Source organism: Parasteatoda tepidariorum, chromosome 1 (genome assembly GCF_043381705.1).
Source record: "Parasteatoda tepidariorum isolate YZ-2023 chromosome 1, CAS_Ptep_4.0, whole genome shotgun sequence".
NCBI classification, from domain to species: Eukaryota; Metazoa; Arthropoda; class Arachnida; order Araneae; family Theridiidae; genus Parasteatoda; species Parasteatoda tepidariorum.
The window spans coordinates 26117209-26136939 of NC_092204.1; the positions used below are offsets into that span (position 1 = coordinate 26117209).

General features: G+C 28.5%; 1 protein-coding gene across 18 annotated transcripts in view; it reads right to left on the minus strand.

The window, feature by feature from the left end:
- Window positions 1-19731, minus strand: part of LOC107442576 (Smad/Smad4 homolog Medea) — a 52375-nt gene that overhangs the window by 26608 nt on the left and 6036 nt on the right. For 8 of the 18 annotated variants that reach the window (XM_071177767.1, XM_071177794.1, XM_071177797.1 and 5 more), the window contains 4 exons: window positions 13365-13539; window positions 10548-10577; window positions 8426-8578; window positions 4796-5005 (listed from right to left, as the gene is read on the minus strand). In XM_071177767.1, coding sequence (XP_071033868.1) covers window positions 4796-5005; window positions 8426-8578; window positions 10548-10577; window positions 13365-13539 — 568 coding nt within the window. Of the gene's footprint in view, window positions 1-4795; window positions 5006-8425; window positions 8579-10547; window positions 10578-11717; window positions 11748-13364; window positions 13540-19731 lie in introns of all 18 variants that reach the window. The other 10 variants (XM_043052630.2, XM_043052627.2, XM_043052632.2 and 7 more) reach the window with 2 other exon arrangements.

The window sequence follows — 19731 nt, forward strand, 5'->3', positions numbered from 1 at the left end:
AAAACTTTTTATAAACAGTTTTAGCGTTAAAAAAAGACCCAAAAAGAAACGGGCATAAATCGAAACAATCAGTACTTTCCCACATCTCCGAGTAAATTCAACTTGACCCTGAACTCAGAACAAAAGTACCCTTACCCCCTACGTCAAAAAAGTGTTAGAATTAAAATAAAATAAACAAGAATAAAATTAAAATAAATTAAAAAGAAAATCATTTCATAAGGAACTGATATTCTCTATCCGAATTGGAGCACTCGGGTTTCGGTTTCAAAAGCGCATGTGCTGCCGTCATTTTTTTGTCCAAGGGGATTGCCAGATGATACACCAAAATCGGCGCTTCTTCCTCATTTGGTGTTATTCTGAAGGACTTTCATCATTTTAAATTTTGATAAAAACAAACTGTGAAAAATTAACTTGAAGGTATCATAAACGTATATTATACACCCCTTTTCCTACTTTTCTGTATAAATGATACAAGATCAAATAAATTTTAAAAAACTTCTAATTCTTATTAACAGAAAGAAGAAATAAAATTAGACCTTAAATTTTAACAATGGCTTCATAAATACTGACAAATAGTTTTACATTGAAGTTTTCTAATTTTTTTTTTATGCAGAAATAAATTTTGGAGAATTAAAAACATAGAAGAGATAAATATTTTTGTTTTAATTTACTTTCACTTTGCATTTAAGCATTTCAGAGGGAAAAAAATACAGTGTGTGAAGAATTTAACTGAATTGTAATACAAAATGGATAATACATTATTAATGTCATGGTCATGCAACAAATTTTGATAATAAAAACACATTTAATTAAAAAGTTAGGAGATATAACTTATGGAGCATAGGAACCTTAATCTGAAAAAAAAAGGTATTTTTAAACATGTTTGTATTTAGAAAATATATTCAGATAAGGAAAAATATTGATTTGATTCATTGAGATAAAAAGAAAGCGAGGATTCCACTTAGGTATTTCAAATTTCACACTTCAACTAAGTTAATAATCATGCTAAAATAAGTAAAATTTATCAAAAGATATCTCCTTTTAAAACTATCTATCAAATGTTTTTAAAAATAAATTCTACAAAATATAATGTAAAATCATTCTTTTATATTTGCATGAAAAAAAAAGTTATTTTACAACTCAATTAGAAATCAAACTTAAGCATTTTAAAAAAGAAAGTGCCAACATTGTAACGCGCCAATATTTCAAAGTAATATCGCCAAACTCTGCACTTCTGAAGTTTTGATGAAAAGATGCTTAAATCTTAAAATTTATAGGTAATTTAGATAGAAATTATGTTTATTAAAAGTAAATACATTTATTCGTATGAAATCATTAGTTATTTCATCACTTTGTTCTCTTTACAATGAGATAAACAAAACTTTATATGCACGCAAGTAAGTAATAATAAGGATAAATTCAAATAACTAATAACGATCCTAATTTTCAGCCATAATTTTTACATTTACTGTAACTGTGAAATTTCGTATTGAAAAAAAGTCAGTAATGAACTTATTACATGCCTTTATTAATGTAGAACATAAATTTTTTGAGGCAGGTAATTTTCACTGTTATTCCAATGGCGAATTTTCCAATCTCGCCACCAGCTGTAAAGTTTTTCTTTCCACCAATCAGGAATCGTTTTTCCTTTGTCCACACTCTTTTACTCTAGCACTACATGAAGTTCGCGTGAATGATTACGTAGCAAACACCCAATTTTTCGTGAAATGCATGGGACCCACCAGATATCACTGAAGGGAAAAAAATTCTTCGTGAAAAAAAAGCACTTTTTAAAAATGCCAGCTGAAAAAAGCACATTTAAAAGCTTTTAAAAACAAAATCCCCCCAAAAGCACCTTTTAGTACTTTTTACAAACGCTACACACCCTGAAACCATACCAAAATAAAAAGCAGGAGAAATATCCCCAAACCACGGCCTAACATTTTAATAAAATTTAAAAAAATTTTTCAATACAAATTTAATTCATCATTATGCCATACTTATAATTGTTTCTTAAAATAATATATATTCCTGAAAAATGTTTCATTTTTAACATATATAGTTAATACTTATAATAACAATGCATAATTTCTTACACTCCCTAAGAATACAAAGAAATTGATTTAAAATTATCAAAAGTTCTTTATTCTTTAAGATAATTTAAACTGCCTATTTTCACTTTTCCTAAAAATACATCAAAGTTTTGCTCAAAACAAGAAGTTCTCATCCTTGAATTAACAGTCAAAAAGCTCTCTAAATTTAATTTAATAATTGACAAAGAAAGTGTATGTGTCTTAGTAACAACACTAAATACCTCCTCACATGCAGCCTCCCTTTTTTTTAAAAGTTGAGCCAGGAATCTTGTCTTTTTTGCTTTCTTTTAATTTTTTAAATCAATAAATTTAAGTGGAGTGTTTTTAACTATAAAATCTGGAAATCATTGTGTTCAATTCAGAAATAGCAAAGAAAACAAAAAGTACAGAGATACCGGTCTAAATCTAGAAGATGTGGGCATATGTTTATTTTCCACCTACATATTTATTACAAAAATAACACAGTTGATTTTTTAGAGCAATATACATACAGAATAGAAATATAAGTTTATCAATCAGGAGATAAGTTGGTTATTAGTTTGTTTTAAGGTAATTGAAAACAATTATTCGAGAACACCATAAAAACTTTCTCTATCTACATTACACGAATAAAATTAAAGTTAGATAAATTGGGCAAAAAACTAGCATTACTAAAATTTTGTAATTTTTCTCAAAGAAAGTTTTTTTTTTTATTATCAAAATCAAGCATATTCGTAAAAATGAAGTTGTAAAATTTGTTTTGACAAATTAACACTTTTTATAGAATGCCATTGTCTCATACAATTTTCAACAAACCAGTAAAATTCAACTGTGTTTTGAAGGGCACCAGATTCAAGTGCACTAAATAATTAAAAATTTCGATTTTAAAATAATTTAGAACAAAAAATTATTTGTATTTACTTAATTAAAAACTTCATTGTTATTTATAATTTGGAATTAAATTTTCAGAATTTTGAATACCAGGAAAGTGAAAAAAATATTTTTACAAATATCTGAAAGTAATGTATAGGTACTTAAATTGTAATTTTAGAACAGAGTGATAATAATAATAGTGAAAAAACATAAAATTATTTCTGAAAAAAGTTGTATAGTTGAGTTTTAATAATTTAAGGAGAATCAAAAACATTTCATTTTTTATTCTTATTATTATTCTAAATATTGTATTCTTATTATATTGTATTATATTGTATTCTATTAATATTCTTATTATTATTCTAAATATTTTATTATTATTCTAAATATTGTATTATAGAAATAATATTCAACAAAAACTTTATCGAAAGTATTTCATGTTTCACACAAAGTTTAATAATAATAGAAAACGCATACAAACTGCATATTAACTACAGTGAACTCTCACTTATGCACCGATGTAAGGGGCCAAGAGAAAAAAGCGCATAAGTGAAAGAGGCGTATAAGTGAAAAACTTCAAAATTCTAAAACGCAAAGTAAATTGCAGTGACAATATGAATAAGTATGTTTCTAAAGATTAAATGTTAATATTTATACTGTTTTGGCATTTACTAGAATTATACAAAGAAAAAATTTAATTTACCTTAAGACAATTTATTTTCTTACAAAATAATCTTAATACAAGTTTGTATTTGTTTTTGCCAACGTTATTCGAAAGCAGTTTTTTCCAGTTCATATAAATAGGATAAGGGGGAGTTTCAGAAGCAAAATTAAATTGTAAATAGTCAGGAATAGTGTCTAAAGTTTTCAATTTTCAATACTGCTGTGTGATTTGGAGGAACTTTATCACCTCATCAGTATCATTCACCACGTTCTCATCGTTCACAAGTTTTAGTTAGATATAAATGAACAGTTCTTCACAAAAAATTTGAGTTTTATGGGAGGGGGTGAAACATCACATGATAAATTTCTAAGAAAAGTACTTGACGTCATAATATGCTGCACAATAAGTTGTTCAAGTACTACAGATCACCTCACTAAACAGATCACNCTGAGAAAAAAATATTTTGGACTGACTGCTTACAAAACATGCATGTAAAGTAAGTACCGCTTAGGAAAAACCTGTACAAAAAATGTTTTTAAAAACTTTTTTTGCTTTTACATGAAAAAACCTTTCAGAAACTTTATTCTACATAAGTACCAACATTGTTCAGACATTTATCGTAGCAAGAAACGAACCCTCTTCAAAGAAAGACAACCAATTCTGAACGTTTTTTAATCAATTTGTGACAACCTCACGCTAAACAGCTTTTGAAATTTGTGGGAACTCTCCATAAAGCATTTATATTGAAAACAGTCTATTTTACGAATTTAGCTTTTGCAACTTGATCACTGAACATTGGCGCATACATCATTGAATTGTTAAGCCACCTTTCTCACCATTCCGTTTTCAGCATAAATTACTTCAAGTTGAGAATACATTTCAGGTAGCTTAACATTCTTTGGGTTCAAAACCTGCGTAATAGTTGGTTGACCTTTCGCAGTTGGTTGAATCAGAAATAATTTTAAACATTTTGAATGCTTACTGTCACATAAAAATACAACACAATCGGCTGCAATGGCGTTAGTATATTGTCGATCAACCAGAGACACATGAGTCGAGCTGCGACACTACCACTGGGATGGCGGTAGAACAAATCAATACTTATATTAGGGCCGTGTCTCTTACGCCAGTTATAATTAGGGAAATGAGGGGAACAAAAATTCTAACTTGAAGTATGTTTTCTTACTTTGGGAAATAGTTTGAGCTTCTTGTCCCGGAGAAAAGAATCCTGGAGAAGGTGTAGATAAAGGTGGTACAGAGGGTGTTGTAGGTGGTGTAGAAAGAGAAGCCGTTGAGGGTGTAGCGACAGACTGGAGCTGTTGCGTACAGATGGAGAGTGGTTGTGTCACTGGTTGTTGCGCCTGAGGTGAGATGCTTGGAATGGCAGAGGCTACAACTAAACAAGGAATGGCACAATTATTTATTTTTATAAATCTATAGTTATTATAAAAAATGACACACAGACTTGCAAACCATACCAAAATAGAAAGGAGGAGAAATATCCCAAAACAACAGCCTAACATTATGAATAAAATTTTAAAAAAAATTTCAATACAAATTTAATTCATCATTATGCTATACTTATATTTGTTTCTTAAAATAACATATATTCCTGAAAAATGTTTCATTTTTAACATATATAGTTAATACTTATAAAAACAATACATAATTCCTTACACACCCTAAGAATACAAAGAAATGGATTTAAAATTATCAAAAATTCTTTATTCTTTAAGAAAATTTAGACTGCCATATTTCACTTTTCCTAAAAATACATCAAAGTTTTGTTCAAAAGAAGTTCTCATCTTTGAATTAACAATCAAAAAGCTCTCTAAATTTTAATTTAATAATTGACAAAGAAAGTGTATGTGTCTTGGTAACTACACTAAATACCTCCTCACATGCAGTCTTCCTCTTTTTTAAAAGTTGAGCCAGGAATCTTGTCTTTTTTGCTTTCTTATAATTTTTCAAATCAATAAATTTAAGTTGAGTGTTTTTAACAATAAAATCTGCAAATCATTGGGTTCAATCCAGATATGGCAAAGAAAACAAAAAGTATAGAGATACCGGTCAAAATCCAGAAGATGGTTGGCAAGTGTGGACATATGTTTATTTTCTACCTACATATTTACTATAAAAATAACAGTTGATTTTAAGAGCAATATAAATACAGAATAGAAATATAAGTTAATCGATCAGAAGATAAGTTAGTTATGAGTTTGTTTTAAGATAATTGAAAACAATTATTCGAGAACACCATAACAACTTTCTCTATCTACATTAAGCCAATAAAATTTAAGATAGATAAATTGGTCAAAAAACTAGGCTGGCTAATATTTTGTAATTTTTTTTAAAAAAAAAAGTTTTTATCAATAAAAAATTATTACTTTACATAAAATGCCATTGTCTCATACAATTTTCAACAAACCAATAAAATTCAACTGTGTTTTGAAGGACATCAGATTCAAGTATATGCTAAATAATTAAAAATTTCGTTTTTAAAAATTATTTAGTACAAAAAAATTATTTTTATTTACTTAATTAAACATTGCATTGTTCATGTTATTTATAATTTGGATTTAAATTTTAAGAATTTTGAATATAATGAAAGAGAAAAAAAATATTTTTACAAATATCTTAAAGTAATGTATAGGTACTTGTAATTTTACTACAAAGTTATGATAATAGTGAAATAATAAAATACAGTCGGACTTCTATTTAACGAACTTCCATTTTGCGAATTTCTCTATTTTGCGATTTTTTTCGAGGAACCAAGAACATTTTAGAAATTTCTTCGTAAAATAACTTCCATATAACGAAGTGAATTTTCTATTTAACAAACTTTTCTTTGAGATCCACTTTCCTTATTTCCCAAAATATTTCAGAACATTTCAAACTTGTTACCACATTTTATGGGGGAAATGACCATGAATAAATTTTTGAAACCACTTAGCACTTAGAGAAAGAAGTAAAATCCGTTTCTCTTTTAGTTTGCATTTTAAGCGAAAAACTCAGACAAAATTAACGGATTTTATAAGTAACAATTAAACTTAAGAACGCATCTGGTAATGTATGTTTAAAATGTATGTAGCATGATAGTGTAACACTGAATAATGTTTTGCTCCATTCTTGCTTTCATGCAGATTTCTTCCATGGTTAAGATTTATAAATTAAATAGTAGATACTAGTTTACAAGATCTATATCTATTGCTATTGTGTATCTATTGCTATTTTAATTATGTCTAGTGTTTATGAAATTAAAACTTGTTTCGCGTTGTTTAAGTATTTCAAAATGTGATTTTCTATTTAACGAATTTTCCATATAACAAACTTATTATCGGGATTTAGCGACTTCGTTAAATAGAGGTCCGACTGTAATAGTGAAAAAACAAAAAACTATTGTATGTTGTATAGTTGAGTTTGAATAATTTAAGGAGAATCAAAGATATTTTATTTTTTATTCTAATAATATTAAATATCGTATCATAGAAATAATATTCAATAATTTTTTTTGTTGAAAGCGTTTTATGTTTTAGACAAAGTTTAAAAATCACATAAATAATAAAAGGTAACACATACAAATCAGGGTTGGCAAGGTTTAGGACAGAAGGGATTAATCCACGGTTTAAACCCTGGTTTAAACCGTCCTGTCCAAAACTGTCCTAAACCCTTTTACTCAAATTATCTCACAATTTTATCTGAACAATATTTAAGAGGTAAAATAAACATAGAACTAATAACATATTGATAATTAAATATACTAGAGAATATTTGTTTTTAAAAGTATAATGTTTTATTAATATTGTTTGACTCTTCAATTTAAACAAAGGAAGATTAATCAGTAATCAAGTTCAATTGGTCCTCTCATTCAATAGTACATAACTGAAGTTTGGCCTTGCCATACAGGTTAAAATATTAGGGACTAAGTGCTTGGTTCGTCATAAACAGGTTTATTTATCTATAGTACTATTCAAGAATACTTTTATTTCATTCATGTTCAATTCTTTTAGCATAGTGGTGATACATCACCAGTGTCAGTAACTGAAACTGATGTTATGCCCTTCAAAACTGTTAATACATTTTTCAGTTATTTTGTATTTTCAATTTAAATTAATATATTTATATTTAAAAACATTTTTTTTAAAAATAGATGTCTTTTTTATCATCCTGTGATGCAGAAATTATAACATTTTTTTAAAAAAATATTGTGAAAAATAAAAGGTTAATTTTTGAACAAATTTAGTTTTTTTTTTAAGAAAAATTATTATTTTTTAATATTGCCATATTTATCCTTATGCAAAAATATTATTTATCAGTATTAAAAGCATATTTATATTTAAAGGATTAGGTATTCACTTTTGTTGTTCAATGAATTGTGGAGCTTCAAAAATTATAAACCTTTTCCTATTATATTATATTATTTTCTTTTAATAAGTTATAGTAAATTGTATAAAAAATATCAAATATTTATTGATACATGTAATTATTATGTGTACAATGGTTACACCTATAGAATTTTTACCTTTTACAAAAGTTCAAGGTTTTGGACACTTTAAGACAGTTTTACCCAGTTTAGGACAGTTTTACCCAGTTTAAGACAGTAAAACCCACGTGTCCTGTCCAAAACCAGTTTAGGACGTCCAAAACCCCAACCCTGATACAAATTGTATATTAACTAAATCAGAAACCAAAACTCATACATCAACATGAAAATACACATGGTTTTCAAAGAAATGACAGAAAAATTAAAGAGTCTCGCCATAAAAGGATAGGGATACTCGATCCCATTCTATTTTATTTATGTTAAGGTGAATACCTTGAGATGATGCAATGAGAGGTCTCCCAAACGCATCAGTCTGTGGTTGAGCAGGATGATGCTGCACAGTCTGTGGAGTATGTTGAATTGTTTGCATGCCACTTGGTCCACATTCTAATTCACCATACTCATTTTTCACCATTTGGTTTTCACCTGTGTCATAAAATTTAAAAACAATATTTTAAATAAATTAAATTAATAAAAAAAAGACAAGTTTTTTTATTTTTGAGAATTTCATACATTAAAAACAAGCTTATGTTTATAGTTAGTTTTTTTGGTATTTTTTTAAACATTAGTTTTTAAAAGTTTGCATGCTTCTACTGTAAAGCAAAAAGTGAAAAAGATTACTTGTTCCCTGTAGTAAGCTTAAGAAAATTGGTTTTCCTACCAATTTTGCCATGAGGTCCATACCCGCCAACATTGGAGAATTAAAATTACAGAGATTTTACTAGCAATATTTTTTGGACTACATGTACAGTTTTGATACATCATACATAAACATGTAAGTCAAAAAGAGAAATACAAAATTAGAACTAATATGAGCACTTACATTTAACTCAGTAAAAAATATGTATATAGATCTCAGTTGAAAGAAATTTTTTTTAAACCATTAAACTATTAACACTCAACAGATCAAAATAATTTTCATAATTCTAAACAATTAACTTCATTTTACAGAATTTTTACATAATTCTATTTCGAACATAAGTAGCTGATTTTGGTCGTGCATAGGAATTTTTTTTTAAAAATCTAAGTTCTGTTCATAACAGTAACCAGAGAAATTACTTTTCATCAGAAAGTGAGGAGCAAAATTCGTCACAATTTTTTTTTACTTTACAGGAAATCATAGTAATGCTTGCACTCAGCATTGCTATGCGGAATGCACGGGATCCATAACATAACATCTGTAATTGTTTTATTGAAATTACATACATTTGCAGGCTTGTGTGCTCAATTTAGGCTTACAAACCTTTGTCAAGTAGGACAGATAGAACAATTTAGAGAAGGGCATCACAAAAATATCCAAGGTTAAACAGGATTAAAACCCGCCACCTCCACACTTCTCACAAGGTTTGGCAGTCGATACTGCTCAACCCCAACATGCGTAATATTTTTTAACTGTCCTTTATTTCCAGTTTTATTTTCTAGTTGCCCATTTGTCACCAATAATGAATGATTCTGAAAACAGAAATACATTTTTGTTCTGATGACTGGTAATGACCAAATTTTCAAAAGTTAATAATGCATTCGTTATCGGAAAAAAAATGATTCACTGAATGAATGACTCACAGTAGTATTCTCACCACATCCAGTTTGGTATGTGCGGCAATGTGCAAGAATACCGGAACAGGTCATAGCTTTATCTGTTCAGAAGTAGGAGAAGAATTTTTGCCATTAACAAATATTTTATTGCTAAAACATTTTTTTAAAAAAATGTTCGTCATAAAATACAGAGAAATTTGAGAATATACGGGTAAACGGGAGATAATCATAAAATATGGGAGACTTTAACAGGAGACTTGGCAGGTATGCATGTCCTTCTTAAAATTAAGAAATCCATCAAAATTTTAAAATATGGATTTCATTGTTTAAAAAAATGTATAAGGGGGCAAACTAATTACATTTTATTGAAATCATTGCTTTTTTTAAAATCTAAATTGTAGGAATTCCTCAAATAACGTGTTGTCAAGATTAACTTTTCAATGTTAATGTTAAATCATAATTTCATGACTAATGGTATAATTGTGGTGATGTGGTCAACATTGCACACAGGCCATCTTTATTTCCTAAACATGCTGGACCTATTGATCTAAAATTGGATGGGCTTTAACTCGCCACTGGGGATCAAACTACAGTCCTCAGCACCTTAATCACTGAGCCATCGTGGTTTATAATATATATATATATATACATATATATTTAATAAACGGTTTCAGTTTTTTTAACAGACAGAGTCTCTTGACTAACTAAAGATTAGAGTCTCTTTATCATAAAAAATAATTACACATAAATATAGATAATAGTAATAAAAAAATTGAAGCAGAATACACTCATGGATTGTTAAGACTAAGTACAATACATAAAATAGTAAGCAATAATTAAAGAATATGAATTAACTTACCGGGAGTTTGTAACGTTAGACCAGACAAATCTAAAATAAAAAATTACATCAGATTTTTTTTATTAAAAATTGCAATAAAATGTAGCAATAAGTGCCGTGTTTTAAAGACTGCTCTTTCTCAGTTCACNCAGTTTCGATAAGAAAAAAGAAGATCTAAGCATATGCGACAGAAGATGAAGTGGAGTCTCGCCCCGAACGCATTGATTGTCTGCTGTGCTCCGCGCGCTTGGCAGACACGAAGACGCTAGGCCCGGTTAGAAATGGCGGCGTTAAAAACCAGGTGAGAGAGCTCGGGAACAAAACAGAAAGAATGAGAAAGATCCGCGGGTGTTTTATAAAAAGGGCCGCCGGCAGTATTGGACAAATTCAAGGACCTATCAAGTTTCTCAAGGTCCTAAGACGTTTTTCAAGCACTTTCAAGGACCTAAATTTAGCAAAAAAAAAAAAAAAATTCAAGGACTTTCAAGGACCGTGGGAACCCTGGAAACAATTTGAGAATATTCGGGTAAACGGGAGATAATCATAAAATACGGGAGACTTTATTCAAAAATAGGAGACTTGGCAGGTATGCATGTCATTCTGAAAATTAAGAAATTAATCAAAATTTTAAAATATGGATTTCATTGTTTAAAATACTGGATAAGGGGACAAACTAATGACATTTTATAGAAATCATTGCTTTTTTTTAAAATCTAAAATGAAGGAATTCCTCAATAACATGCTGTCAAGATTAACTTTTCATTGATAATGTTAAATCATAATTTCATGACCAATGGTATAGTTGTGGTGATGTGGTCAACATTGCGCACAGGCCACCTTTATTTCCTAAACATGCTGGACTTATCGATTTAAAGTTGGATGGGCTTTAACTCGCCACTGGGGATCAAACTACAGTCCATTACAATGACAGTTCAGCGCTCTAATCACTGAGCCATTACACTTTATAATAAACAGTATAATTTTAAAGGAGTTTTAACTGCAGCCAGAGTCTCTTGACTAACTAAAGATTAGAGTCTCTTTATTATAAAAAATAATTACACACAAATGTAGATAAAAGTAATAAAAAAATAGAAACCGTAATGGGCAGAATACACTCCTGAACTGTTAATATAAGACTAGGTACAATACATAAAATAGTAAGCAATAATTAAAGAATATGAATTAACTTACCGGGAGTTTGTAGCGTTAGACCAGACAAATCTAAAATAAAAAATTGCATCAAACTTTTTTGAATAAATTGCAATAAAATTTAGCAATAAGTGCTGTGTTTTAAAGACTGGTCTTTCTCAGTTTACCATATTAACCATAGTGTGTAGCAATAATTTTACACAGTAATATTTTATTGCTTATGTGAAGAATTTAATGCGATAAACTTTATATTTAGATTAATTCTTTTTTTTAAAAAAAGAACTCTTTTCTAGCATTAACGTTTTTTTAAAATATCTTGATTAATAATGAAATAACTAATCCGTAGAGATCAGAGATTAATTTCAATATCTCTAAAAACTGTGTTCACTGCACACAACAGCCCACTCCTGCTACCTTCAACTACTAAGCATTTCTTTAAAATTTAAATAAAGAACTCCAGGAAAACTAGCAATCAAAAATGTCATAATAATTTTGAGTTTAAATACAAAAAAAAATAATAATTATTTTATAAAATTAAAAATAGTTTTAATTAATAAATTATTTAATTACACACCTCCAAACTTTAATTAGAAAATAACAAAAAAATGAACAGTTAAAATATAGCACAATCTTTACACTGTAAATAATTTGACAATATTATTCTTTAAGAAATAGTAATACAATACAGAACCCTTTATCCGAAAACAAGATAACAGGAACGGAATTCGATACATTTCCTCGCCATTTAAATTTTTTTTCCTTGTAAAATTTTACGATTTTTCTGCCTTTTTTGAAATATCTTTACCATCATTTTAAAAATAATCATTAGTTCCCTACACAGTCAGGAAATGTAAGAGTCTTGTACTAAATATTATCAATCATTCCCTTCCTTAGTTGTTCCTTTTCAACCACAGCTGAGTGAGAAAGGGTGACTAATTGAATAAATGTTTTCTCAGCATCTGTACCTTCAGCACACGGAGTCATTACTACCCTCTTCTCACAGTAGAAATCTTAAGATCATGTCCGTTGATTGTTTATAGCGGAAGAATTAAAACAAATAATTTTATTTGTCTCTTTCGATAAGAAATCTCCCTAACCCAATATTTCAGCAAAAAAGAAAATTTTCATTAATTATCCTAGATTAATGAAGTGTAAAATTAAAATAGAATTATAAAATTCTGATACGTCAAAAACAAGTTTAGAAACAAAAGAAAACAAACAATTTATCAATCTGATGATAAAAACTTTTTTTTTAATAAGTGAAATTTAGAGAACTATTATCTATCTAGAGAGACTATCGGCATGAATGCCAGCATTTTGTACAGTCCACCTTTACTTCCCAGACAAGCTGGTACACATGGATTAGAGGCTGGGTGGGCCTCGAGCTACCTTTGGGGATTAAATACCATGGCTCCTAATAATTCAGTTCAGAGCCTAAGCCACGAAGTCATCGTAATCTTTCTAGCTCTCGTATGTTAATTAATATTTAAGTGGGGAAAAAAACATGTCGACAAAATTGCGTCCTGTTAAGTACCCATAGTTTCCTAAACCTATCATAATCTCCTACTCGAAAGTTATAGGGAGTTGAAATTCAAATCAATCTAAAATCTGATGTTAATTGACTTTGAAACAATTGTACTTAAAAGTTTTTTTATAAACACTTATAAAGTGGAATGAGAATTCAGTTACCTATTGCAGGAGAGACCACTCGTTCATAATGGTATGGATTAACACAAACACTGTCACATTTTAAGTCGAACGCAAATTGACAAAATTTTACATGTTTCAGTTCATTTTTATGCAGGTCTGGCCACCTCCAAATGCGCGCATATATTACATGGGGGAAACCTTTTCTTCCAGCGACCTGTGAAACAATGAAAACATTTTTAATCTTATTTAAAAGAGTATTATGAGATAACAATTAATTATTTCAGGGACATACATTCTACAATTAAAAATGTTTGAATAACAAAATTTGTAAAAGAAAGTTACCATTTACAATGAATGGAGTACCAATTGGTACCACGTTTGTACAAAAAAGTTTAGAAAAGTCATTAGTCATCAGTCGGCTAAATTCTGGAATCTTAATAGTTGCAGAAGCTTATGTAGAAAACTGATTTTAAAAAAGCAGTTTTTATTTTCATTGGGCAAGGTGCTGGTCAGTCAATTTAGATTAAAATCAATGATTTAGAAGGGTTTAAAAAAAAAAAAAGAATTCATAGATTTAAGCAATGAAATTAAAGTATTTATAGATATTTTGCAGAAGTGATTGTAACACAAAGAGAAAAACCTGAAAATTTTATATGCAAAAACTTGATATAACGATATCAATGTACATTAAATTACCTACAGATGAAAAATATCACACCTTTTCAGTAACTAATTTAAGAAAAAACTTTTCTTATATGTATCACGTTATTGGATTTTAAAATCACAGAATATGATTCATGATAATGAATTTTAAGAACAAGAAAATACAAATCGCGATATTGGAATTTAAGTACACAAAAATACAAATTGCTTCATTGGATTCTAAAATCGCATAAATAAGAATCCCGATGTGTGATTTTTAGATTGAGTGAATATGATTCTCAATGTGTAACTTTTAAATCACTTGTAAATACTAAAATCAATATTTTAAAAATGCGTAAATATGAATAGCGACATTTGATTTTAAACTCGCATGAATATGAATCACAAAATTAATTATACAAACACACCTAAATGCAAACCACATAATTGGATTTTTAAATCACTTAAGTACGAATCACCATGTGCAATTTTAAAATTACGTGAATACGATTCAAAATGTGTAACTATTAAGTCAGGTTAATTCAAATATCGATGTTTAATATTAAAATAGCATGAACATGAATCGTGATATTAGCGGATTCCAGTGTAGTTTCAAATACTAAAGCTGTCGATAATCCAACAAACCTAAAAAAACAAATTGGCGGAAGAATAATATTTATGTAAACGTCTCTTCAATGCGATTTAGCAAAAGTTTTGAAATTTAAATTTTAGATTGTGGAACTTTTGCCAGATTATAAGTTCTGATTCACGGAAATCCTCAAATCAATGGTCTTAAAATGCACAAAATCACGCGAAATTTGTGGAAAAATCATATGTCCTGCTCCTAGTTTTTTTTTATTATCTAGAAGGATGATACGAGAAACTCAGAATTCCGAGGTACACCCAGAATACAATTACCCCTGACTTTGAGTAGCAACAGTATAAATACATTAATAAAAGCTTATGCAAAGCATTAGTTAATTATTAATTACATTAGTTTAAACTTAATGCATAAATAATGATTCTAAAATAACCAAACTTCATTTTATATTAAATACTATGGAAATTCTTATTTCTTACATTTTTAAAGCAATATGCTATGAATAGCTTAGCCTATTTTCTGAAAGTTTCGTTTTATATCACATACATGACACATATAAAGAACTATTCAAAGCTATTTTTCATACCAAATTTATTTTTAGGAAACAGCATGTCAAAATTATGTATCAAAATTAACCCTCAGAACATTAATTCTAACTTTTTCTGAACTTTCAGATGCAGGCTTTCCTGCAACAAAAAACCAGTTTCTCTGAATGGAAAAATAGTGCATTGTAGGAAAAATATTGTTCAATTTTATCCAGGGACTCAATGCAGGGAGGGTTAAAGAAAGGAAATTATTATTTGAAGTCATAGTTATCTACAATACCTGCAACATAATTTTAAAAAAAATTCATTTCTACTTTTATACTAAGCAACCTTTAATGGAATAAATTAACAAAAAGGTGTATAATGTAAAAAGCAGGCCTGTTGTATTGGTATCAGAAAACTCGAGTGGTGTTGCTATCAAAAACATCACTTGACACTGCAATGATATCGCGTTAAGTCGTCTCAGAATACTTTTCTCATAACTAGTTATATTCCATGTACATAACACTGTTATTGTTAAATTATACTGAAACAGTTAAAAATACACCTGCTAACCACAAAAAATATAAAAGTTGGAGACTTTTTGTGACATGGCCATGGTGTAGCAAAATAATAACAAAAACAATTTCACAGAGTCACTTTTACTCTTAAATTATAATATATTAAAATACCTAACTAAATTGTTCATTTAGTTTTAAAACAAACTAAATGATAATAGAATTTTTAAGCATTTTTTCTGAAAGCTTTTTCTGGTTCGCCTTTATGATTGAGAAATTTTTCATTGTTTGTTTTGATAAAAAAAAATAGAATTAGGTCTGCATTCATTCTCACTGGTCACTTTGCTACAAGGAGTGGCCAACACCACCAGCACAAACTTGATCAACACACGATAGGCTTTACTTTTCCTGCCGCTATTTTGTTGTTCTACTAACTTCTTGTAATTAAAAAAAAAAAATAATTCTACTAATACGGAAAAACTATATATTAGGGATGTAACAAATATTTGGCGGAAAGTTAGGCTACATATTCGGCAAAGTATTATTAGGAAAATTTTTTTAAATATTTTTTTCGAGGGGGGGGGGGATTTCAATAGATTTATAAAAGAATAATCAAAAATCGTATTTTTATCTATACATTACTGGTAATTGTTTTCACACATGTTTGTTATGTTCAAAAACTTGTTAATTTATGTTCTGAAAGACAAATGGAACATTGAAATTTAAAGAGTTGAAACTTGATTACTTTACACTGAACAATGAGTTTTGTTGCTGATATTTAAATTTTTATTATTTTTATTCATGCAAGTAAATTTTGCCATTTCTTCAACACTTTATATTTTAAAAATTTAGAATTATTTTTTATTGGTTTCATTTTTGCCTATTTTCCTGTTTCAACTATAGTGCAGCATTTTAACAGAGCGTTTCTAATAAACTTTATTCTTTTATCACTTTTTTCCTGTAAGGTAAGACAGAAAACTGGTAACATAGAAAACTCTGATTCACAATACTAAAGTTATATTTCAGAAGTAAAAATAATTTCATTCTGTTTCTCTTTTGCATTCATTTTCTTTTTATCAGTGTTTTTATTATGACAGCATTTTTTAAAGAGGGTTTATAATGTACATAATTTTTTTATGGTCCTTTTTTCTAAAAAGCAAAATTTGAAAAAGTTAAATTGAGATTTTAATGTTTAAACTTTTTATTTAAAAATTAAGAATGATTTTTGTTTTTGTTTCTACCTAGCTTTTTTTTTGTTGAAAACTTTTGTTTTTATGCTTATGATGCAAAATTAAGAGGGTATCTATTAGACCGTGTCTTCACTTCCTGAAAAATATGTTAATTGGAAAACTGAGAAGAGAAAATTTTCTTTCAAAAATTAAGATTTTTATTTTTTCTGTTTTGCATAAGTATATAATATTTTTTATGCTCGTTTTTATGACAATGCTACATTTTTAAAAATGTTTCTGATAGGCATTACCTCTTTTGACTTTTATGGATAATTTTTGTGTGGATTTTTTATGGATAATTTTAATTCATCTTTGGCATTAAGTTTTGTTTCAAGAATTAAGAATATATATACATTTTAAAATTTTCCTTTTTTTAAACTTCGCAACTTTAGTTTCTTTTAAATAGTTGCTGTTAGTCAGTTTTTTTACTTATCTTAATTTTTTTTAATTATCTTTATTATCATAAACATTTCTACTAAAGCTTTAGTGCCTTTACTTCATGCCAATAACACAGCTAAGTTTTGATTATATTTCAATAATGACTAAACTTATTCATACATAAATATATATATATATTTTCAAATAATGCTTTTTGTCCGAAATCTTTTTTGAATATTCAGTATTCGACCAAATCACTATTCGTTACAACCTTAATATATATATATATATTGTTTATCAGACATTCCAAGCAAAAATTTTAGAAACATTACTACAAAAAAAGAATTATTAAAATTATAAAACTGCTGATCTGAAGAAGAAAAAAAAAAGGAGGAGCTAGGGGATTGAATGCAAAGTGTTCATGGATCCACCGATTCATACATTTAGCGTAAAATAATAAAGAGAAATTACTTAGAAATGAGGTTCTGTGATTGGATGCCAAAGACAGGAGACTCGAGCTTGAGAGTTAGTAGGCCTAAAATGGTATGATTAGAAATTTTTCCCCCCTTCAGAAAAAGAAGTTTTACTGTATTAATGTGCATGATATCAGAGCATCCTGTGGCATAATTTTTTGGGGCTTTCTGCAATAAACTTCTCAAGCACTAATATCTTTCTGCAAGATGCTTCGAATAATAAGAAATATACATGTTACCAAATAAATTTAAAGTAACAGAAACGCTGTGCTTATAGATAAAAAAAACAGAGTTGAATAAAATAAAATTGCATTTAATTTTTAAACGAATATGCAATATTTTTTTTTTTAATTATAATATCATGAGCAATATTCTAACATTTTTTACGAAGAAAGCACACTAATTATTTCCTTTTTCGAATTTCATAAATCATAATGGCATAAAAAAATAAAAAATTGTGTAATCTCTAGCAGTGATTATGGAAAATAGGATCGACGGTGAAATCAAGCGAATCGGACTCTTCATGAAGGGGTACTAAATGAATGTTTCGTCTCCAGATTTGATTGTTGCAATAAGCTGACACATTGTTATAATATCCTATTTAAAATATGGGATTTTAAAAACTGTGTGAAATAAATCCCCCCCCCCAAAAAAGCAGTAGAATCATTGCTTTAAAAATTAAATATTCATAAGCGTGATTCGAACTTCCCATAGTGTCAGAAATATATCGGGATACTTAAAAACCACGTGAAAATCAATATCAATCACTGACAAAACTACAACCAAACACTGCATGGATTTACGATAGGATCGGCATAAAGTGAGCGTGTCAAACAGTGATTACTTAAATGGACAATTTAAATTTTACGTGTAGAAATAATATTAACTGAGAAATTACCAGAAGTTTAAAAACCCTGTGGAATTCTGTAGCACAAGCAATAAAAAGTCGAAAAAACGATGAAATCGTCACATTAAAAGTAAAAAATTAATTTGAGTTTTGCATATAATTAAATTGTTTAAAAAACATAGGGATTTCTTTCTTTTTAAGTGTGAAAATTCTTAGCAATAACTGTCGTAAGAACGATTGAAATACCATATGGATTAAAGAGAATGTCGGGCGCATCAAAAAACGATTTCTTGAATCTGCGATTTAAATCTCGCATGCCATGATAATATTGGTATATTTTTAAAATACATAGGAATATAAATAATAACTAAGCAAATGAAGGACATCGGAATTTGGAACAAAACAAAGCAAAAATTCGAAGCAATATCTGTGGAAAGAACCATTGAAATAACGCATGGATTATCTAGAATTTTGAAGCAAAGTGAGCACATCAAAGAATGATTTCTGCAGAAAAGAAAATTTTTACTTCATTAATCTTTTTTCATTCTTTTCAAATAAAAATAGAAAAATCACAAAAATTTCTTTCCTCTCCGATGTGCGAAAAAGGCATCTTTTAAATTCTAGAGAGAAAAAAAAATGTGAAAATTTCTGCAAAAGGAAAAACAATTATTTTTTTTTTCTTCCTTAAAGAAAATTCTTCCTGCACGAACTCTGTGCAACATTCTGTGACAATGTCGCTGTGATTCTGCTACTGGGTCAGAGCATAACATATCTAACAACCTTCTTCAAATTCTTCCTTAAGACAACTAAGGCAATGATTTAATTCACCAACACTGAGATATTTAGTGGTTTTTGATGGTGCTCTATCACTCAAAGTTTGAGTTAATTAAGATACTGCTCCTGGAGATGATTCATTGCAAAAGTTATAGAATGTCATCATACTAAAATTTGTGTGAATCAATTCTTTGTGCACTGAGAAAATTTTTTAAAATTAGTGCAAAAAGGATATAGAAAAACAGATTCAACTTTTCTAAAACATTAAAGAATAGGAGTTCGGCCAAATGATAAAAAATTGGCACTTTGAAAACAAGAACAAAATAGCCATAACACTCCACCACACCCAATCACATTTATACCAGTTTTTCAAATTTTTTAATAGATATGACAAATAGAACCTAGCAACACTAGTTTCAA